Source organism: Physella acuta, unplaced genomic scaffold (genome assembly GCF_028476545.2).
Source record: "Physella acuta isolate Inbredline_101_S28 unplaced genomic scaffold, ASM2847654v3 ptg000258l, whole genome shotgun sequence".
Lineage (NCBI taxonomy): Eukaryota > Metazoa > Mollusca > Gastropoda > Physidae > Physella > Physella acuta.
Window position 1 is genome coordinate 616,867 of NW_026731777.1, and position 23,388 is coordinate 640,254.

Consider the following 23,388-nt stretch of genomic DNA (forward strand, 5'->3'; position numbering starts at 1 on the left):
CTAGGTGATACACAAGATCAAACCTGACAAGTTGATACACAACACAAGATCAAACCTGACTAGTTGATACACAACACAAGATCAAACCTGACTAGTTGATACACAACACAAGATCAAACCTGACTAGTTGATACACAACACAAGATCAAACCTGACTAGTTGATACACAACACAAGATCAAACCTGACTAGTAGATACACAACACAAGATCAAACCTGACTAGTTGATACACAACACAAGATCAAACCTGACTAGTTGATACACAACACAAGATCAAACCTGACTAGTTGATACACAACACAAGATCAAACCTGACAGGTTGATACACAACACAAGATCAAACCTGACTAGTTGATACACAACACAAGATCAAACCTGACTAGTTGATACACAACACAAGATCAAACCTGACTAGTTGACTGTACAGAAGATGGGGAGTCAGGAAAGCTGCAACCTTCTGGTAAAATCAGCTAGCTTCTGTGCACAAGAAGTTTTGTTGCTAAGCGTATTGTAGCTACAAATTTGATCAACAATGACACATTTTAAAATGTTGTTAGTAGATAAAATGGTGTAAATACAGTCGTTTATTATCGCGTACTGCGCTTACTCTTTAAAACCATGGTGCGCAATCTTAACCATAAACATGGTATGCAATCTTAACTTATAGGCTATTCTAGTTCGGTCCCGCTTTGAGCTCACAGTCCAGGATCCATGATGTTTGTGTAAAGCGTGATAGAAAACAAACATAGCAAATCATTTTAAAAGAACTCTACAGCAATGTGTCATTGTTGATCTAATTTATAGCTACAATACGCTTAGCAACAAAACTTCTTGTGCACGCCAGTTGATCTTTTAATTCACGAGGTAAAAAAAAACACTAACACATAAGAGAGTGCCTAGCACTCAGTCAATCAGTTCAAACAATCCACAAGGAGAACAACAGAAGCTGGCTGATTTTACCAGAAGGTTGCAGCTTTCCTGACTCCCCATCTTCTTTCCAGTTTGTGTATCAACTAGTCAGGTTTGATCTTGTGTTGTGTAGCAACTAGTCAGGTTTGATCTTGTGTATCACCTAGTCAGGTTTGATCTTGTGTTGTGAAACAACTAGTCAGGTTTGATCTTGTGTTGTGAAACAACTAGTCAGGTTTGATCTCGTGTTGTGGAACAACTAGTCAGGTTTGATCTTGTGTTGTGGAACAACTTGTCAGGTTTGATCTTGTGTTGTGTATCACCTAGTCAGGTTGGATCTTGTGTTGTGTATCAACTTGTCAGGTTTGATCTTGTGTTGTGTATCAACTAGTCAGGTTTGATCTTGTGTTGTGGAACAACTTGTCAGGTTTGATGCGTTCAGTGCTTGTGAGCAAGAGAATAAAAGCAATGTAGCTGCTGATACATGTCTACGGTTGATGTTGCTGGTACATGTCTACGGTTGATGTTGCTGGTACATGTCTACGGTTGATGTTGTTGGTACATGTCTACAGTTGATGTTGCTGGTACATGTCTACAGTTGATGTTGCTGGTACATGTCTACGGTTGATGTTGCTGGTACATGTCTAAAATTGATGTAGCTGGTACATGTCTACGGTTGATGTTGCTGGTACATGTCTACGGTTGATGTTGCTGGTACATGTCTACGGTTGATGTTGTTGGTACATGTCTACAGTTGATGTTGCTGGTACATGTCTAAGGTTGATGTTGCTGGTACATGTCTACGGTTGATGCTGCTTTGTCTCCACAGATGATGACAATGATGGCCTCATTGACGAAGATGTCGTTGATGATTTGTTTGGTTGGTTGGTGTTGCTTCATTCGATTTGACTTTTAGATTTAATGTTACTCTAGGTGTGATTGGATACTTTAGCAATGTTTCAGTCGATATGATTGGTTGTTGTCGATCTGACAGTCGATATGATTGGTTGTTGTCGATGTAGCCCTTAATGACTGTTTACGTATAACATTGTGCTGCAATGTGACCGTTAGCAATGTAAACAATCGTCATGGTTAGCTGTCACCTATGTAACACTCGATACGAATGGCTGTTGGGTGTGAATCGTGTGTTTAGTTTAGCCTGTCCTGTGCATGTCTTCTGTGACGTCACTAGACGGCCAATCTATTCCAGTGGACGGCCATTGGTCGGAGTGGGACGAGTGGGAGTGTGAGGGGTCGTGTGGGACGTCGACCTTCATCTCTTACAGGTAACATGTCACGTGATTCAGGTGTGTTTTGTGCACGTGATTCAGGTGTGTTTTTTCATGATGCATACATATGAGCATATATATCCACTAAAGTACTCTGCCACCAAATTCACCATTAATGATAAATAAATTTAAAAATTTTTTTTTTTTACAAAAAAACTTGGTCCTAAGTAAGAAAAATGGTTTACATATTTTTGCCACATAAAAAGCCACTTTGTATGGAGATATTACTTTACCTCTTGTAACAATCAAAAATTTGTTTCAGCTATTGTAACAATTCTCCATTTGTTTTAGTTCTTGTAACAATTCTCCATTTTTGTCAGTTTGTGTAACAATTCTCCATTTTTGTCAGTTTGTGTAACAATTCTCCATTTTTGTCAGTTTGGGTAACAATTCTCCATTATTTTTCAGTTCTTGTAACAATTCTCCATTTTTTTCAGTTCTTTTAACAATTCTCCATTTTTGTCAGTTCTTGTAACAATCCTCCATTTGTTTTAGTTCTTGTAATCGTTCTCCATTTTTTTCAGCTATTGTAACAATTTTCCATTTGTTTTAGTTTTAGCTCTTGTAACAATTCTCCATTATTTTCAGTTCTTGTAACAGTTCTCCATTATTGCAGGTCGTGTAACAACCCTAATCCTAGATATATGGGCAAAACGTGTGAAGGATATTTTGTCAGGAAAAATAACAGCAGTTGTAAGGGATTGGTGGAGTGTGGCCAAAGTAAGTTGTAAGGGATTGGTGGAGTGTGGTCAAAGTAAGTTGTAAGGGATTGGTGAGAGTGTGGCCAAAGTAAGTTGAAGGGATTGGTGGAGTGTGGCCAAAGTAAGTTGAAGGGATTGGTGAGAGTGTGACCAAAGTAAGTTGAAGGGATTGGTGCAGTGTGGCCAAAGTAAGTTGTAAGGGATTGGTGGAGTGTGGCCAAAGTAAGTTGTAAGGGATTGGTGAAGTGTGACCAAAGTAAGTTGTAAGAGATTGGTGGAGTGTGGCCAAAGTAAGTTGTAAGGGATTGGTGGAGTGTGGCCAAAGTAAGTTGTAAGAGATTGGTGGAGTGTGGCCAAAGTAAGTTGTAAGAGATTGGTGGAGTGTGGCCAAAGTAAGTTGTAAGGGATTGGTGGAGTGTGGCCAAAGTAAGTTTTTATGGATTGGTGGAGTGTGACCAAAGTAAGTTTTAAGGGATTGGTGGAGTGTGGCCAAAATAAGTTGTAAGGGATTGGTGGAGTGTGGCCAAAGTAAGTTTTAAGGGATTGGTGGAGTGTGGCCAAAATAAGTTTTAAGGGATTGGTGGAGTGTGGCCAAAATAAGTTGTAAGGGATTGGTGGAGTGTGGCCAAAATAAGTTGTAAGGGATTGGTGGAGTGTGGCCAAAATAAGTTGTAAGAGATTGGTGGAGTGTGGCCAAAGTAAGTTGTAAGGGATTGGTGGAGTGTGGCCAAAGTAAGTTTTTATGGATTGGTGGAGTGTGGCCAAAGTAAGTTTTTATGGATTGGTGGAGTGTGACCAAAGTAAGTTTTAAGGGATTGGTGGAGTGTGGCCAAAATAAGTTGTAAGGGATTGGTGGAGTGTGGCCAAAGTAAGTTCTAAGGGATTGGTGGAGTTGATATATTTATAAGTAGCATTACATAAATGTTACCATGACGGCTAAACAAAAGTATCTAGATCATGCAATTCTTCCAACGTGTCAAGAAGCATTTACAACTCTGTTATTACCAAACTGTACCAGGCGTCGCTATGGTTACCAGTGTGCCTTCAGGTGCGACAACTGTGTCAGCAACTGTCATCCAGTCAACGGCTCGTGTGCTGAGTGTTTGCCTGGGTGGAGGGACCCTCGTCTGGCCTGCAACACACGTAACTTTTTTTATCGTTATTTGGGGGAGGGGATTGGGGGTGGGGTGGAGAGACCCACCTCTCGCCCACGCACATTACTAGGAGTGAAGTTGGCTCACCCATTATAATGGTCCTTGTGTTGGCATTCACTTATTATATATACAACCTGATGGCACAGTTCGATAGAATGAAACAACTGAGCTAATCCGCAGCGGGGAGGGTGGGGTGGCACTTCGAAGTTCCGATGGGCAGATGGGGGGAGAGGGGAATCACTGTTATTATTTTCTATATATTTTTTCCTAATTCGTCCAGTGATGGGGATGGTAGACGTGCTCCGGGTGGGTAGGGGGGGGGGGGGATTTTGGCCTTCTGAGAGATGACAGACAGAAACACTGAATACTAATCGTGTCTATTTATATCTCTTTCTGTAACACGCAACTGGATGAAACAAAAAATTGTTTGTTCTTTTATAGCTAAGGTTTATATAAAATATAGTTAGGTTAAGGTTTATATAAAATATAGTTAGGCTAAGGTTTATATAAAATATAGTTTGGCTTAGGTTTATATTAAATATAGTTAGGCTTAGGTTTATATAAAATATAGTTTGGCTTAGGTTTATATAAAATATAGTTTGGCTTAGGTTTATATTAAATATAGTTGGGCTAAGGTTTATATAAAATATAGTTTGGCTTAGGTTTATATTAAATATAGTTAGGCTTAGGTTTATATAAAATATAGTTTGGCTTAGATTTATATTAAATATAGTTAGGCTTAGGTTTATATAAAATATAGTTTGGCTTAGGTTTATATAAAATATAGTTTGGCTTAGGTTTATATAAAATATAGTTTGGCTTAGGTTTATATTAAATATAGTTAGGCTTAGGTTTATATAAAATATAGTTTGGCTTAGGTTTATATTAAATATAGTTAGGCTTAGGTTTATATAAAATATAGTTTGGCTTAGATTTATATTAAATATAGTTAGGCTAAGGTTTATATAAAATATAGTTAGGTTAAGGTTTATATAAAATATAGTTAGGTTAAGATTTATATAAAATATAGTTAGGTTAAGGTTTATATAAAATATAGTTAGGTTAAGGTTACTAAATACGAAATGTATGTTCAGCTCTGTTCAACCCAAAATTTGACATGAAAACAAAAATTTTCACAACCAATCAACAGCCTGCCCGGAGTGGACGTATGGCTTCATGTGTGAGATGATGTGTGAGAAAAAGTGTGGGGTGGACTGTGTGAGTCGTGTGGACGGGGCTTGTCCAGGTAAGATAGGTGTGGGTCTCGGTGTGTGGGAGCTGTGTGGGGGAACTTGGTAGAGATTGAGACTGGTGTGTCTAGGTGTGTGCGAAAACTTGGTGGAGAGTGTGAATGGTGTGGGTCTAGGTGTGTGGGGGAACTTGGTAGAGATTGAGACTGGTGTGTCTAGGTGTGTGAGAAAACTTGGTGGAGAGTGTGAATGGTGTGGGTCTAGGTGTGTGGGGGAACTTGGTAGAGATTGAGACTGGTGTGTCTAGGTGTGTGAGAAAACTTGGTGGAGAGTGTGAATGGTGTGGGTCTAGGTGTGTGGGGTAACTATGAGAAGAATGTGACTAGTGTGTGGGTTGACTTTGTGGAGAGTATGACTGGTGTTATTCTAGGTGTGTGGGATATGTGTGTATGTGAGTGGTGTAACAGGCGTATGTCATATGAAGCGCGACTGATGTATATGACATGAAGTGTGATGTCATATGAAGTATGACGGCTGTATGTCATATGGAGTGTGACGTATGTATGTCATATGAAGCCTGACTGATGTATATGACGTGAAGTGTGATGTCATATGAAGTATGACGGCTGTATGTCATATGGAGTGTGACGTATGTATGTCATATGAAGCGTGACTGATGTATATGACATGAAGTGTGATGTCATATGAAGTGTGACAGCTGTATGTCATATGGAGTGTGACGTATGTATGTCATATGAAGCGTGACTGATGTATATGACATGAAGTGTAATGTCATATAAAGTATGATTGCTGTACAACACACACCTGTACACACCCAGTTTTGACCATGTAATTCTAGAGTCCAACATGATGTTTATCTCCTCTGTGTGGACGGTCTTGTTGTTGGGGTTGATAACCTTGGCCTTCATCGCTCTGTGGTGAATAGGTACACACACATCTCACACACACACGCACACACATCTCACACATACACACATATCACGTACAGAGACACACATCTCTCACACACAGACATATAAACACACGCTCACACATCTCGCACACACAAACACACACATCTCGCACACACTAACACACATCGCGCACATACACATATATATATATATATATATATATATCGCATACAGACACACACATCTCGCACATACACACATATCTCGTACACAGACATATAAACATACGCTCACACATCTCGCACACACAAACACACACATCTCGCACATATACACACATACACACACATATCTCGCACACAGACACACACATCTCGCACACCTACTCAAGTGGTCAGGTTTTGTTTGTTATGGCCAGGTGCTCTTTACTAATGAGCTCTGTTGATAAAATTTGTTCCTTTTGTGCGGTCGATTGGATAGAACCATAGTTTTAAACATTTAAATGTCAAAGCTATTGTTAATGTTTGTAAAATATACACTTTTAACTAACCCCCCACTAAAACCAATGAGTTGTAAAGCTAGTAATATCCTATTACACCAATTACAACGTTCACTAAACCCCCACTAAAACCATTGAGTTGTAAAGCTAGTCTCGCTCTACTCCATCATTTACAACGTTCACTAAACCCCCACTAAAACCATTGAGTTGTAATGCCCTCTCTCGACCACAGGTACAACGAGGCGACACGATTGACCCTCCTGCTCATGGTCTCCGCCATCAAGGGAAAGAACTACATCTGGAGGTATAAAAACAAGAAAGGGGAGAAAATCCTTGTGCTTACTACACCCAATCTCTACAAAAAGTTAACCTCCTTGAAAAAGAAAAAAGGCCGTAAAGGGAAAAAATCTACTCGCGTTTTCATATCTGAAGTTGATGGACAAACAATAAGGACAGGTAAAAAGAGATCGAAGAAGAAAGCCAAGGTTTCAGCTAAAAGAGATACCGGAAAAGAATCCCGTAAAAAGAAACTATCTGCGAAAAAGCTCGCGAAAAAACGCGCAAGAAAACTGGCAAAAAAGAAACGGAAGCAACTCCAGCAAACTGCCGGATCTTCGACTCAAGTGGACGGCAAAGACGCGGCTGACGTCACACCGTCTATGTGGAGTGAAACCGCTTCCTACGTTAAGGAGTCCATCAAATACAACTCCCTGGCCTCCACCCCCAACCAGCCGTCTCCTAAATCCGTGTCCGAGGTTCCGTCCACTAACGTGTCTGGTGGAAAAGATACAGACACCAAGATGGCTGCCCAAATCAAACCCAAGTCATCCTCCACAAATGCTTCGGCCACAAAAGGATCTAAGTCTCCTAATCTGACTCTAGGCATTATTTACCAAAAACGTAGCTAGGCCCTATTTGACAAGTCACATATTCAATACTCTTGATCTTTTGATTTACTTAGATTTGTCTACAATGAGTAGTATCACCAACACTATCTGTTGTATTACTTATTGAGTAGTATCTACAACACTGTCTGTTTTACTACTAATTGAGTAGTATCTACAACACTATCTGTTTTATTAATAATTGAGTAATATCTACAACACTATCTGTTTTACTACTAATTGAGTAGTATCTACAACACTATCTGTTTTATTACTAATTCAGTAATATCTACAACACTATCTGTTTTATTACTAATTCAGTAATATCTACAAAGATACCTAGCTCATGTCACCCAGCTTTAATGGGTACCTATATTATATCCACACTTTGACATAACTTCTCAGAAATGTCTAGTATTACGCCAATACAAACAACGTGTCCCAGATGGTTTAGAACTTACCCCAGGTGGACGGGGACATACACACTATAGCATGTTTTGTTTGGGAATGTCTATAAATGAGGACAGGACATTACAACTAGAAGAAATTAATCGATTACCACACAGTAATACACATTTAACATCACACGGTGATACACATTTAACATCACACGGTGATACACATTTAACACCACACGGTGATACACATTTAACATCACACGGTGATACACATTTAACATCACATAGTGATACACATTTAACATCGCACGGTGATACACATTTAACATCACACGGTGATACACATTTAACATCACATGGTGATACACATTTAGCATCACACGGTGATACACATTTAACATCACACGGTGATACACATTTAACAACACATGGTGATACACATTTAACATCACACAGTGATACACATTTAACATCACACGGTGATACACATTTAACATTACATGGTGATACACATTTAACATTACATGGTGATACACATTTAACATTACATGGTGATACACATTTAACATTACATGGTGATACACATTTAACATTACATGGTGATACACATTTAACATTACATGGTGATACACATTTAACATCACATGGTGATACACATTTAGCATCACACGGTGATACACATTTAACATCACACGGTGATACACATTTAACAACACATGGTGATACACATTTAACAACATCACACAGTGATACACATTTAACATCACACGGTGATACACATTTAACATTACATGGTGATACACATTTAACATTACATGTTGATACACATTTAACATTACATGGTGATACACATTTAACATTACATGGTGATACACATTTAACATTACATGGTGATACACATTTAACATCACATGGTGATACACATTTAACATTACATGGTGATACACATTTAACATTACATGGTGATACACATTTAACATTACATGGTGATACACATTTAACATCACACGGTGATACACATTTAAGATCACACGGTGATACACATTTAAGATCACACGGTGATACACATTTAACATCACACGGTGATACACGTTTAACATCACACGGTGATACACGTTTAACATCACATGGTGATACACGTTTAACATCACACGGTGATACACATTTAAGATCACACGGTGATACACATTTAACATCACACGGTGATACACGTTTAACATCACACGGTGATACACGTTTAACATCACATGGTGATACACATTTAACATCACATGGTGATACACATTTAACAACATCACACAGTGATACACATTTAACATCACACGGTGATACACATTTAACATTACATGGTGATACACATTTAACATTACATGTTGATACACATTTAACATTACATGGTGATACACATTTAACATTACATGGTGATACACATTTAACATTACATGGTGATACACATTTAACATCACATGGTGATACACATTTAACATTACATGGTGATACACATTTAACATTACATGGTGATACACATTTAACATTACATGGTGATACACATTTAACATCACACGGTGATACACATTTAAGATCACACGGTGATACACATTTAAGATCACACGGTGATACACATTTAACATCACACGGTGATACACGTTTAACATCACACGGTGATACACGTTTAACATCACATGGTGATACACGTTTAACATCACACGGTGATACACATTTAAGATCACACGGTGATACACATTTAACATCACACGGTGATACACGTTTAACATCACACGGTGATACACGTTTAACATCACATGGTGATACACATTTAACATCACATGGTGATACACATTTAACATCACACGGTGATACACATTTAACATCACATTGTGATTACACATTTAACATCACATGGTGATACACATTTAACATCACATTGTGATTACACATTTAACATCACATGGTGTACCTAACAAAAATAACATCTCCCCTTGCCAGATGTTTTACGGACAATTAACGTTTGTTATATTTTAGGCATCGTCGTAAAGGTCAGAACCCCTCCCACTTTTTTGTTTGTTCTTTCGTCGAGTGGTTCTTAACCTGGATTCAATCGTACCCCAGGGTTCTGTGAGTCAGTCTTAAGAGTTCGGCGGATGTTGAACACACCCGACTCATATGATTCGCGATCAGATGTTGTCACTGTGCACCATAAAACTATCAACAAGGGTTCGGTGAATGTCCAAATGAAACGGGTAGGGTTCGGTACCTCCAACAATGTTAAGAACCAATAAGACTTGTCTACGGTAGAAGTAAAAAGTAAATAGCGTTTTATTAAACTGTGATACGTGAAATTAATTGCTATTTATTCTTATTAAAACCTTGAAAAAAAATGTGTGTAAACCTTTATAATAAATTTAAAAAAAAATCAAGACAACGCTACTAAACAGGTGAAAATGCGAATCAACTTCGAGTAAAACAATCAGCAGTCAGACAACTGACATGTAAACAGTTTGAAGGAAAGCAGTAGTGAGTAAAAACAAATAACATGATGGTAGGTCGATGGTCAAAATCTGAAAACAGTTCAATAACATTACAACTCATCCTTCTTCTTTGCTTTCTTCTTTTCTTTGACGCCATCTTTGTCTTCTTTCTTGTTGACGTCATCTTTCTTGCTGACGTCATCTTTCTTGTTGACGTCATCTTTCTTTTTACTTTCATCTTTTTTGTTGACGCCATCTTTCTTTTTACCTTCAATTTTTTTGCTGACTTCATCTTTCTTGTAGACCTCCTCTTTCTTTTTACCCTCATCTTTTGTGTTGGCGTCATCTTTCCTGCTGACGTCAGCATTCTCTTTCCCCTCATCTTTCTCTTCCAAGTCATCCTGTCTTTTCACGTCATCTTTCCTGCTGACGTCACCGTTACCCTTGACGTCACCCGTGTCTTTAGGGCTGGCCTTCTCTGGGGGCTGACATCTCGAGTGGCAGATCTTCTCAGCCAGACCGTAGCCCGGCCCTTCTCTGTAGCGGTCCTGTAGCATCTCATGGTGCTGCTCGATCAACTCCTTACACAGCTCTTGGTTGCTGGGGAGTACAGGGTAGTGTGGGGAGTACAAGGGTAGTGTGGGGAGTACACGGTAGTTTGGGGAGTACAGGTGTGGGGAGTACAGGTTGGTGTGGGGAGTACACGGTAGTGTGGGGAATACAGGTGTGGGGAGTACAGGTTGGTTTGGCGAGTACAGGTGTGGGGAGTACAGGGTAGTGTGGGGAGTACAGGGTAGTGTGGGGAGTACAGGGTAGTGTGGGGAGTACAGGGTAGTGTGGGGAGTACAGGGTAGTGTGGGGAGTACAGGGTAGTGTGGGAAGTCCAAGGTTATGTGGGGAGTACAGGTGTGAGGAGTACAGGTGTTGGGAGTACAGGGTAGTGTGGGGAATACAGGTGTCGGGAGTACAGGGTAGTGTGGGGAGTACAGGTTAGTGTGGGGAGTACAGGGTAGTGTGGGGAGTACATGGTAGTGTGGGGAGTACAGGGTAGTGTGGGGAGTATAGGGAAATGTGGGGAGTACAGGTGTGGGGAGTACAGGTAGGGAGTACAGGTTAGTGTGGGGAGTACAGGGTAGTGTGGGGAGTACAGGGTAGTGTGGGGAGTACAGGTGTGGGGAGTACAGGTGTGGGGAGTACATGGTAGTGTGGGGAGTACAGAATAGTGTGGGGAGTACAGGGTAGTGTCGGGAGTACAGGGTAGTGTGGGGAGTACAGGTGTGGGGAGTACAGGTGTGGGGAGTACAGGGTAGTGTGGGGAGTACAGGTTAGTGTGGGGAGTACAGGTGGGGAGTACAGGGTAGTGTGGGGAGTAAGGTGGGGAATACAGGTGGGGAGTACAGGTTAGTGTGGGGAGTACAGGGTAGTGTGGGGAGTACAGGTGTGGGGAGTACAGGTGGGGAGTACAGGGTAGTGTGGGGAGTAAGGTGGGGAATACAGGTGGGGAGTACAGGTTAGTGTGGGGAGTACAGGGTAGTGTGGGGAGTACAGGTGTGGGGAGTACAGGTGTGGGGAGTACAGGGTAGTGTGGGGAGTACAGGTGGGGAGTACAGGGTAGTGTGGGGAGTAAGGTGGGGAATACAGGTGGGGAGTACAGGTTAGTGTGGGGAGTACAGGGTAGTGTGGGGAGTATAGGGTAGTGTGGGGAGTACAGGTTCGTGTGGGGAGTACAGGTTAGTGTGGGGAGTACAGGGTAGTGTGGGGAGTACAGGTGTGGGGAGTACAGGTGGGGAGTACAGGGTAGTGTGGGGAGTACAGGTGTGGGGAGTACAGGTGGGGAGTACAGGTGGGGAGTACAGGGTAGTGTGGGGAGTACAGGGTAGTGTGGGGAGTACAGGGTAGTGTGGGGAGGACAAGGTAGTGTGGGGAGGACAGGTTAGTGTGGGGAGTACAGGGTAGTGTGGGGAGTACAGGGTAGTGTGGGGAGGACAAGGTAGTGTGGGGAGGACAGGTTAGTGTGGGGAGTACAGGGTAGTGTGGGGGTACAGTGTACTGTAGGGAGTACATATTGGTGTGGGGAGTAAAGGGTAGTGTGGGGAGTACAGGGTAGTGTGGGGAGTACAGGTTGGTGTGGGGAGTACAGGGTAGTGTGGGGAGTACAGGGTAATGTGGGGAGTACAGGGTAGTGTGGGCAGTACAGGTGGGGAGTACAGGATAGTGTGGGGAGTACAGGTTGGTGAGGGGAGTACAGGGTAGTGTGGGGAGTACAGGGTAGTGTGGGCAGTACAGGTGGGGAGTACAGGATAGTGTGGGGAGTACAGGTTGGTGAGGGGAGTACAGGGTAGTGTGGGGAGTACAGGGTAGTGTGGGGAGTACAGGTGTGGGGAGTACAGGTGTGGGGAGTACAGGTGGGGAGTACAGGTGGGGAGTACAGGGTAGTGTGGGGAGTACAGGTGGGGAGTACAGGGTAGTGTGGGGAGTACAGGTTGGTGAGGGGAGTACAGGGTAGTGTGGGGAGTACAGGGTAGTGTGGGGAGTACAGGTGTGGTGAGTACAGGTTAGTGTGGGGAGTACAGGTTAGTGTGGGGAGTACAGGGTAGTGTGGTCAATACAGGTGTGGTGAGTACAGGTTAGTGTGGGGAGTACACGGTAGTGTGGGGAGTACAGGAGTGGGGAGTACAGGAGTGGGGAGTACAGGGTAGTGTGGGGAGTACATGTTAGTGTGGGGAGTACAGGTGTGGGGAGTACATGTGTGGGGAGTACAGGGTAGTGTGGGGAGTACAGGTTAGTGTCAGGAGTACAGGTTAGTGTGAGGAGTACAGGTTAGTGTGGGGAGTACATGTTAGTGTGGGGAGTACAGGTGTGGGAAGTACATGTGTGGGGAGTACAGGGTAGTGTGGTCAATACAGGTGTGGGGAGTACAGAGTAGTGTGGGGAGTACAGGTTAGTGTGAGGAGTACAGGTTAGTGTGAGGAGTACAGGTTAGTGTGGGCAGTACAGAATAGTGTGGGGAGTACAGGGTAGTGTGGGGAGTACAGAGTAGTGTGGGGAGTACAGGTTAGTGTGAGGAGTACAGGTTAGTGTGGGCAGTACAGAATAGTGTGGGGAGTACAGGGTAGTGTGGGGAGTACAGAGTAGTGTGGGGAGTACAGGTTAGTATGAGGAGTACAGGTTAGTGTGGGGAGTACAGGTTAGTGTGGGGAGTACAGCGTAGTGTGGGGAGTACAGGTTAGTGTGGGGAGTACAGGTGTGGGGAGTACAGGTTAGTGTGAGGAGTACAGGTTAGTGTGGGGAGTACAGGTTAGTGTGGGGAGTACAGCGTAGTGTGGGGAGTACAGGTTAGTGTGGGGAGTACAGCGTAGTGTGGGGAGTACAGGTTAGTGTGGGGAGTACAGGGTAGTGTGGGGAGTACATGATAGTGTGGGGAGTACTGGTTAGTGTGGGGAGTACAGGTGTGGGGAGTACAGGTGTGGGGAGTACAGGTGTGGGGAGTACAGGTGTGGGGAGTACAGGTGTGGGAGTACAGGTGTGGGGAGTACAGGTGTGGGGAGTACAGGTGTGGGGAGTACAGGTGTGGGGAGTACAGGTGTGAGGAGTACAGGTTAGTGTGTGGAGTACAGGCTCGTGTGGGGATTACATAGTGTGGGGAGGACAGGGTAGTGTGGGGAGTACAGGCTAGTGTGGGGAGTACAGGTTAGTGTGGGGAGTACAGCGTAGTGTGGGGAGTACATAGTGTGGGGAGTACAGGTTCGTGTGGGGAGTACAGGATAGTGTGGGGAGTACAGGCTAGTGTGGAGAGTACAGGTTAGTGCGGTAAGGGTTTTGCTCTCGACCCTAACCAGATGTCTTGACTTTAAGCTGCGGCCTTCACGTGGCTTCGGATGTGTGCCACTAGTCGGACCAAGCTCATGACCCCCCTAGTGGGTGCGGGATGGCTAGTGGTAGCCAACAGCAGCTAGAGGTTTTTGATCTGGCCGAGTAGAACTGCTGTATGCGTTCGGCTCTTCCGAAGAGCCTGGTACGTCGGACTCCCAAGTCCCCCACATAATAGCGTGGGGGAGGAGAGGTGCAAGACTGCCGGGAACCAAAAGAGTCAGATATTTTGACTTTAAGCTGCGGCCTTAACGGGGCTTCGGAATAATGCCACTGGTCCGACCAAACTCATGTCCCCCTAGTGGGTGCGGAATGGCCGGTAGCAGATAACAGCAGCTAGAGGGTTTTGATCTGGCGGAATGCCCCCCTCGATCAAGCTGGGTACCAGGCGGTGGGACGACGTCCCGCGTCTGGTGGGTGGGGAAGGAAAGCCCGGTGAGAGCCCACGGAAGTAGCGACCGAGGTGTGGGGAACTCTTGTGGTCGGAGTTTGCTACACTGAGGCCTGCCTGGCTGATGGAAGTCAACCTTCTGAGCCGGTTTCCGTATAAGAAGAAGAAGAAGAAGTGCGGTAAGTACTGGTTAGTGTGGGGAGTACAGGTTAGTGTGGGGAGTACAGGTGTGGGGAGTACAGGTGCCTATGTTAGTGTAGGGAGTGATACCATTTCAAGTCCCCAAGAGAAAAAAGTATGGAAGAAACACTGGGGATGACACCCTCGGTTACCCCACCGGATGATACCCGACCTAGTGACGCCACTGTGGTGTTAATGACAAGCCAATGCCGGTGAATGTAACGTTAAGAGTTAATGTAATTAAAGATCAGTAAAAAAAAACAGGGCTAATAAACTAGTGGTGGTGGGGGCGGCCCGACTTTGTGGCCCAACAAGACTTGAGCCTACCATCTAGGTGGGCCAACAAGACTTGAGCCTACCATCTAGGTGGGCTAACAAGACTTGAGCCTACCATCTAGGTGGCCCAACAAGACTTGAGCCTACCATCTAGGTGGGCCAGCAAGACTTGAGCCTACCATCTAGGTGGGCCAACAAGACTTGAGCCTACCATCTAGGTGGGCCAACAAGACTTGAGCCTACCATCTAGGTGGGCTAACAAGACTTGAGCCTACCATCTAGGTGGGCCAGCAAGACTTGAGCCTACCATCTAGGTGGGCCAACAAGACTTGAGCCTACCATCTAGGTGGGCCTACAAGACTTGAGCCTACCATCTAGGTGGGCTAACAAGACTTGAGCCTACCATCTAGGTGGGCCGACAAGACTTGAGCCTACCATCTAGGTGGGCCGACAAGACTTGAGCCTACCATCTAGGTGGGCCAACAAGACTTGAGCCTACCATCTAGGTGGGCCAACAAGACTTGAGCCTACCATCTAGGTGGGCCAATGAGACTTGAGCCTACCATCTAGGTGGGCCAATGAGACTTGAGCCTACCATCTAGGTGGGCCAACAAGACTTGAGCCTACCATCTAGGTGGGCCAACAAGACTTGAGCCTACCATCTAGGTGGGCCAATGAGACTTGAGCCTACCATCTAGGTGGGCCAACAAGACTTGAGCCTACCATCTAGGTGGGCCAACAAGACTTGAGCCTACCATCTAGGTGGGCCAATGAGACCGCACCCTATAATCCAGGTGTAAGAGAGGTTTCTTGTGATTGTGGGTAGAAAAATAAATACCTTACACTACATTCACAGAGGTTGTTTTTTGTTGATATATAAAAGGTTTTGAATCTATTGAGTTTTTTTTAAATTATCGTCGACACTCTACACTAGCCAAACAACCAGTTGGTCAAAATAAATATGCTTGCAAGACAAAATTGGCCTAAACAAACTGTTAGCCAAACCAAGCTGTTGGCCAAACCAAGCTGTTAGCCAAACCAAGCTGTTGGCCAAACCACCCAGTTAGCCAAACCACCCAGTTGGCCAAACCAACCTGTTGGCCAAACCACCCAGTTGGCCAAACCAACCTGTTGGCCAAACCACCCTGTTGGCCAAACCACCCAGTTGGCCAAACCAACCTGTTGGCCAAACCAACCTGTTGGCCAAACCACCCAGTTGGCCAAACCACCCAGTTGGCCAAACCAACCTGTTGGCCAAACCAAGCTGTTGGCCAAACCACCCAGTTAGCCAAACCAAGCTGTTGGCCAAACCACCCAGTTAGCCAAACCACCCAGTTGGCCAAACCAACCTGTTGGGCAAACCACCCTGTTGGCCAAACCAACCTGTTGGCCAAACCAACCTGTTGGCCAAACCAACCTGTTGGCCAATCCAACCTGTTGGCCAAACCAACCTGTTGGCCAAACCACCCTGTTGGCCAAACCAACCTGTTGGCCAAACCACCCTGTTGGCCAAACCAACCTGTTGGCCAAACCAACCTGTTGGCCAAACCAACCTGTTGGCCAAACCACCCTGTTGGCCAAACCACCCTGTTGGCCAAACCAACCTGTTAGCCAAACCACCCTGTTGGCCAAACCAACCTGTTGGCCAAACCAACCTGTTGGCCAAACCAACCTGTTAGCCAAACCACCCTGTTGGCCAAACCAACCTGTTGGCCAAACCAACCTGTTAGCCAAACCACCCTGTTAGCCAAACCACCCTGTTGGCCAAACCAACCTGTTGGCCAAACCACCCTGTTGGCCAAACCAACCTGTTGGCCAAACCAACCTGTTAGCCAAACCACCCTGTTGGCCAAACCAACCTGTTGGCCAAACCAACCTGTTGGCCAAACCAACCTGTTGGCCAAACCAACCTGTTGGCCAAACCGCCCAGTTAGCCAAACCAACCTATTGGCCAAACCAACCTGTTGGCCAAACCAACCTGTTAGCCAAACCACCCTGTTGGCCAAACCAACCTGTTGGCCAAACCAACCTGTTAGCCAAACCACCCTGTTGGCCAAACCAACCTGTTGGCCAAACCAACCTGTTGGCCAAACCAACCTGTTGGCCAAACCGCCTAGTTAGCCAAACCAACCTATTGGCCAAACCAACCTGTTGGCCAAACCAACCTGTTAGCCAAACCACCCTGTTGGCCAAACCAACTTGTTGGCCAAACCAACCTGTTGGCCAAACCAACCTGTTGGCCAAACCGCCCAGTTAGCCAAACCAACCTGTTGGCCAAACCAACCTGTTGGCCAAACCGCCTAGTTAGCCAAACCAACCTATTGGCCAAACCAACCTGTTGGCCAAACCAACCTGTTAGCCAAACCACCCTGTTGGCCAAACCAACTTGTTGGCCAAACCAACCTGTTGGCCAAACCAACCTGTTGGCCAAACCGCCCAGTTAGCCAAACCAACCTATTGGCCAAACCAACCTGTTGGCCAAACCAACCTGTTAGCCAAACCACCCTGTTGGCCAAACCAACCTGTTGGCCAAACCAACCTGTTAGCCAAACCACCCTGTTGGCCAAACCAACCTGTTGGCCAAACCAACCTGTTGGCCAAACCAACCTGTTGGCCAAACCGCCTAGTTAGCCAAACCAACCTATTGGCCAAACCAACCTGTTGGCCAAACCAACCTGTTAGCCAAACTACCCTGTTGGCCAAACCAACTTGTTGGCCAAACCAACCTGTTGGCCAAACCAACCTGTTGGCCAAACCGCCCAGTTAGCCAAACCAACCTATTGGCCAAACCAACCTGTTGGCCAAACCAACCTGTTAGCCAAACCACCCTGTTGGCCAAACCAACCTGTTGGCCAAACCAACCTGTTAGCCAAACCACCCTGTTGGCCAAACCAACCTGTTGGCCAAACCAACCTGTTGGCCAAACCAACCTGTTGGCCAAACCGCCCAGTTAGCCAAACCAACCTATTGGCCAAACCAACCTGTTGGCCAAACCAACCTGTTAGCCAAACCACCCTGTTGGCCAAACCGCCTAGTTAGCCAAACCAACCTGTTGGCCAAACCAACCTGTTGGCCAAACCGCCCAGTTAGCCAAACCAACCTATTGGCCAAACCAACCTGTTGGCCAAACCGCCCAGTTAGCCAAACCAACCTATTGGCCAAACTGGTATTGCTGTTTGGGCAGTCTTGTCATACCTGTCTACTTTCTTGCTACAAATTTTCTGGGCGAGTTCAATGACGTCATCCTCAGAGAGTGACCCTCCATATTTCTTCCTCTTGTCTCCGCTGACCATACCTTTCTCCAGCTACACAGGAGGGGGAGGAGACATCAATGAGGCTGATCACACAGGCTGAGGTTAGCAGCCCACCCCCCCCTCCCCACATACGCACTACACAGCAGACAATACACCTTCTCCCTCACAACACACCAGAGCAGCAACCACTACCCCACAACACAGACAATCAACTTCCCCCACACAACATACCAGACAATCAACTTCCCCCACACAACACACCAGACAATCAACCTCACACACAACATACCAGACAATCAACCTCCCCCACACAACATACCAGACAATCAACTTCCCCCACACAACATACCAGACAATCAACTTCCCCCACACAACATACCAGACAATCAACTTCCCCCACACAACACACCAGACAATCAACCTCACACACAACATACCAGACAATCAACTTCCCCCACACAACACACCAGACAATCAACTTCCCCCACACAACACAGACAATCAACCTCCCACACACAACATACCAGACAATCAACTTCCCCCACACAACACACCAGACAATCAACCTCACACACAACATACCAGACAATCAACTTCCCCCACACAACACACCAGACAATCAACTTCCCCCACACAACACAGACAATCAACCTCCCCCACACAACATACCAGACAATCAACTTCCCCCACACAACATACCAGACAATCAACTTCCCACACACAACATACCAGACAATCAACTTCCCCCACACAACATAGACAATCAACCTCCCCCACATAACATACCAGACAATCAACTTCCCCCACACAACATACCAGACAATCAACTTCCCACACACAACATACCAGACAATCAACTTCCCCCACACAACATAGACAATCAACCTCCCCCACATAACATACCAGACAATCAACCTCCCCCACATAACATACCAGACAATCAACCTCACACACACAACATACCAGACAATCAACTTCCCCCACACAACATAGACAATCAACCTCACACACAACATACCAGACAATCAACTTCCCCCACACAACATACCAGACAATCAACCTCCCCCACACAACACAGACAATCAACCTCACACACAACATACCAGACAATCAACTTCCCCCACACAACATACCAGACAATCAACCTCCCCCACACAACATACCAGACAATCAACTTCCCCCACACAACATACCAGACAATCAACTTCCCCCACACAACATACCAGACAATCAACCTCCCCCACACAACATACCAGACAATCAACTTCCCACACACAACATACCAGACAATCAACCTCCCCCACACACAACATACCAGACAATCAACCTCCCCCACACACAATGCACCAGACAATCAACCTCCCACACAACATACCAGACAATCAACCTCACACACAACATACCAGACAATCAACCTCCCCCACACAACATACCAGACAATCAACTTCCCCCACACACAACATACCAGACAATCAACTTCCCCCACACAACATACCAGACAATCAACTTCCCCCACACACAACACACCAGACAATCAACCTCCCCCACACAACACACCAGACAATCAACCTCCCCCACACAACATACCAGACAATCAACCTCCCACACACAACATACCAGACAATCAACTTCCCCCACACACAACATACCAGACAATCAACTTCCCCCACACACAACATACCAGACAATCAACTTCCCCCACACAACATACCAGACAATCAACTTCCCCCACACACAACACACCAGACAATCAACCTCCCCCACACAACATACCAGACAATCAACCTCACACACACAACATACCAGACAATCAACCTCACACACACAACATACCAGACAATCAACTTCCCCCACAGAACATACCAGACAATCAACCTCACACACATAACATACCAGACAATCAACCTCACACACACAACATACCAGACAATCAACCTCACACACACAACATACCAGACACCCTCGACCACACAACAAACCAGAGCAGCAACCCCCACCCCCAACACACACACAGCATCTCCACAACACGCCCTCCGTTCCTACCCCACAACACAAAGACAGGGTTACTCACAACACACCTGAACTGCGACCCCATTACACATGTCACACATGTGCTTGCGGTACACCTCCTCAAAGCTGTCACCGGATGTAGGTCTCAACATCTCGGCTTGTACCGGCTTCTCCTCAGCATCGCAGCCGGGCTTCTTGCTGTACTTTTCCCGCGCTTTCTGCATCTCAATGTCCAGCAGTTTCTGCATGTGCTCCCAGTCCTTGCGCTCTGAGGAAATTAGAATCTAGCCATCAGACTCTAGCCATCAGACTCTAGCAATCAGACTCTAGCAATCAGACTCCAGCAATCATACTCTAGCATTCAAACTAGCAATCAGACTCTAGCCTCTAGCAATCAGACTCTAGCAATCAGACTCTAGCAATCAGACTCTAGCAATCAATCAGACTCTGGCCATCAGATTCTAGCAATCATGAGAAAAAAGTCTGGAAGAAACACTGCAGCCCAGTGGCGTAGGCGGGGGGGGGGCGGGGTTGGGGGGGTCATAACCCCCCCCCCCCATAGACCCCTCGGTATATATATATAAAGTTTGAGGGGGGGGTGGAAATCGACAGTTTGAGGGGGGTGGTGCAAATCGAAAGTTTGAGGGGGGTGTGCAAATCTAAAGTTTGAGGGGGTGCAAATCGAAAGTTTAAGGGGGGGGGGGGTGAAAATCGAAAGTTTGTCCCCGGGTAAAAATTGGTCGTCCCCCCCCCCCCCCCCCCCCGAGACGATCCTGGTTACGCCACTGCTGCAGCCAGCATTGAAAACTGAGAGAGAGAGAGAGAGAGAGAAAGCTTGCTTTATTAAGAACGTAGTCTGGTGTTTTGCTAGCGTTCATATCTGCTATGTAACAAAACAGTCTATTCTGTAACATATGTAGATTCATATTGCCTGTTCATCGACCGCCCCCCCCCCCCCCCGAACGAAATGAATTTTATATAGAAAATATATACTTTTAACAGTGTCCGCCCCACCCCCCCCCCCCCGAAGAAAGTCTACAGCCCCCCCCCCCCCCCCGAAAATTTCAAGTGCCCCCCCCCCCCCTACACTGGTAGGGAGTTGAGTGAAGATTTTTTTTTGTATCGGTGCAGTTTTTTTAACAAGTCGGCTAAGTATTTACGTAACTGCTCAGATGTTAGCAGTGTCTAACAGTGTTGTTAGACGTGAACAGATTATCTCATACTTTTTTTTACAAAGATCAGACTAAAGTCTACTAGTCTAAACACTGAGCCGAACTAAACTCACCAACATGCCTTATTACTTGTTACACTTACACCAGATTTTGAAAAATATGGACCGAATGTTTTGTTTTTTTACCTTGATCGGTCATAGGACCTTCGGGTATTATGCTGCTACTGTGAACCCCAACTATCAAAAGATTACCGACGAGAAAAAGCAGAGAAATAGTAAAAGAATTCATGGCTTTTTCAATTTGAAGCAAAACGTTCGTTTATATCTGCTACGAAGCCAGTTGTAAGGTGAAAGACAAATAGTTTCCGGTGTTGTTTTTGCACCGTTTAGCACTTTGGTGTGCACGCTTGAACTTTATCTAGTATTCAGCTAAATTCTACTTTTAAGATTTAAGGTTGATAGCCTAAGTCATTATTTTTATACGCTTTCTCTTACTTTAGAGCTTTAATTTTGAATAGTTAGTCAAAAAGTTTTGTTAAAGGCCTAAACAGTAAACAAGTCTGTCAGTATAACAGTTTATTTTTAAAAACAAAAAAGGAACAATGGTTTTTAATATTTTACGTCAAATCTAGATCTAGATCTAGAATCTAGTCAAAAAAATAAATTGTTTCCTACTTAAAAATAATAACGAAATAAAAGTACCATAATCCATATTTTACATTTGCAAAATAGTATATTTCTAGTTTCCTTTACAAAAGAAGAGCTCTCGAAGGATTTGTTTATTTACCATAGCAGTAGCAGTCTGATATCTAGATCTAGATCCAGATAGAGCAGTCTAGATTGATATCTATTTTCTAATTTTACCTTGTTTGTTCGTGAAAGTTGTCTGTAGTTACACAAATTTCAACTTGTTTTAACAACATCATGCTTCTTGGATCATCAGTAGCTTTTAGTAGATCTAGATCTAAATCTAGTAAGTTAGGCGTACACATCTGGCTGGCCATCTCAGCTGTTCTTACTCCTTTATTCTTAGAACGTTATATATAGTTATAAATATATCTTAATATCTTAGTCTTACTCTTCTTAGAGTTTAGAGTCTTAGCTTAGACTGTTAGACTTTTACTAAAAGTTTTAGACTTTAGTTTTGTTAGAGCATATTTGTGCCTAAATTGTAGCTTTTCTTACTAAATCTAGAATTTACCCAAATTTCAAATTAAACATGACTACTGAATGATAGACATCCATATTTAATCCATTAGGGACTAATTTTGAAGTTTTTAGTTCGTTTTAAACTAAATTACTTAATTTAATATTTATTGACACTCACTGCCATGGACAACACATCTCTCCATGACAACTCTTCTTACCCCTGAAGGCACTTGAAGCTAAAGAAAACCACAAATGCGGTTAGACTTTTTAAGTGGCCATGTACCCAGAGTTCCCCACTAGTGATCATCAAATAGCGGTCACGTGGTCAAAAAAATAAAAAAAATTTGGTTGTCATTTTTTGGCCACTCTTATAAAAAAAAGGGTTGACTATATTTGATTTATTTTTTCATAGACTGATAAAACTAATAATGCTTTAGTAGGGAAATCAATTTTGTAATAGGGAAATCTATATTTAAAAAGTTCTAGTATTTTTGATGAAACCAACTTTTAAATTTAGCCTTCATTCTCCAACGCAAATTTTAAAATGCTTTTCTGGCATATATAGCCCTGCCACCTATAGCTTGTTGTTATAACGTGAAAGTCCCGCCATTTTGCGCGTGGTAAACATTTTAAAAACTAATTAGTAGAAGGTCTCTGGAATTTGGCCGAAAAATCGTCGGA

General features: G+C 44.3%; 2 protein-coding genes and 1 long non-coding RNA gene across 3 annotated transcripts; 2 read left to right on the forward strand and 1 right to left on the reverse strand.

Moving 5' to 3' along the window:
- Positions 1-1,741: 1,741 nt before the first annotated feature.
- Positions 1,742-2,918, forward strand: LOC131938872 (uncharacterized). The gene is made up of 3 exons (XR_009386369.1): positions 1,742-1,789; positions 2,120-2,195; positions 2,815-2,918. It is a non-coding gene; the product is annotated as an uncharacterized LOC131938872 (long non-coding RNA).
- A 910-nt stretch (positions 2,919-3,828) lies between these two features.
- Positions 3,829-7,564, forward strand: LOC131938852 (uncharacterized). Its single transcript, XM_059297076.1, has 4 exons — positions 3,829-4,042; positions 5,204-5,299; positions 6,103-6,181; positions 6,889-7,564. Exons 1-4 carry the CDS (start codon positions 3,829-3,831, stop codon positions 7,562-7,564), a joined length of 1,065 nt encoding a protein of 354 aa, XP_059153059.1.
- A 2,704-nt stretch (positions 7,565-10,268) lies between these two features.
- LOC131938868 (structural maintenance of chromosomes protein 4) lies at positions 10,269-21,920 on the reverse strand. Its single transcript, XM_059297092.1, has 4 exons — positions 21,745-21,920; positions 20,456-20,655; positions 18,319-18,428; positions 10,269-11,006 (listed from the first exon to the last, which is right to left on the reverse strand). The coding sequence occupies exons 1-4, from the start codon at positions 21,845-21,847 to the stop codon at positions 10,517-10,519; spliced, it is 903 nt and encodes a 300-aa protein (XP_059153075.1). The 5' UTR covers positions 21,848-21,920; the 3' UTR covers positions 10,269-10,516.
- Positions 21,921-23,388: the final 1,468 nt, after the last annotated feature.

Excerpts from the sequence above, each read along its gene's own strand:
- LOC131938852 (XM_059297076.1), top strand. The coding sequence starts at position 3,829 with ATGACGGCTAAACAAAAGTATCTAGATCATGCAATTCTTCCAACGTGT. Across the intron at positions 4,043-5,203 it reads TCGTCTGGCCTGCAACACAC|CCTGCCCGGAGTGGACGTAT; the intron begins GTAACTTTTTTT and ends ACCAATCAACAG. Across the intron at positions 5,300-6,102 it reads TGTGGACGGGGCTTGTCCAG|AGTCCAACATGATGTTTATC; the intron begins GTAAGATAGGTG and ends ATGTAATTCTAG.
- LOC131938868 (XM_059297092.1), bottom strand. The coding sequence starts at position 21,847 with ATGAATTCTTTTACTATTTCTCTGCTTTTTCTCGTCGGTAATCTTTTG. Across the intron at positions 20,656-21,744 it reads AGGTCCTATGACCGATCAAG|AGCGCAAGGACTGGGAGCAC; the intron begins GTAAAAAAACAA and ends TAATTTCCTCAG. Across the intron at positions 18,429-20,455 it reads GTAATGGGGTCGCAGTTCAG|CTGGAGAAAGGTATGGTCAG; the intron begins GTGTGTTGTGAG and ends CCTCCTGTGTAG.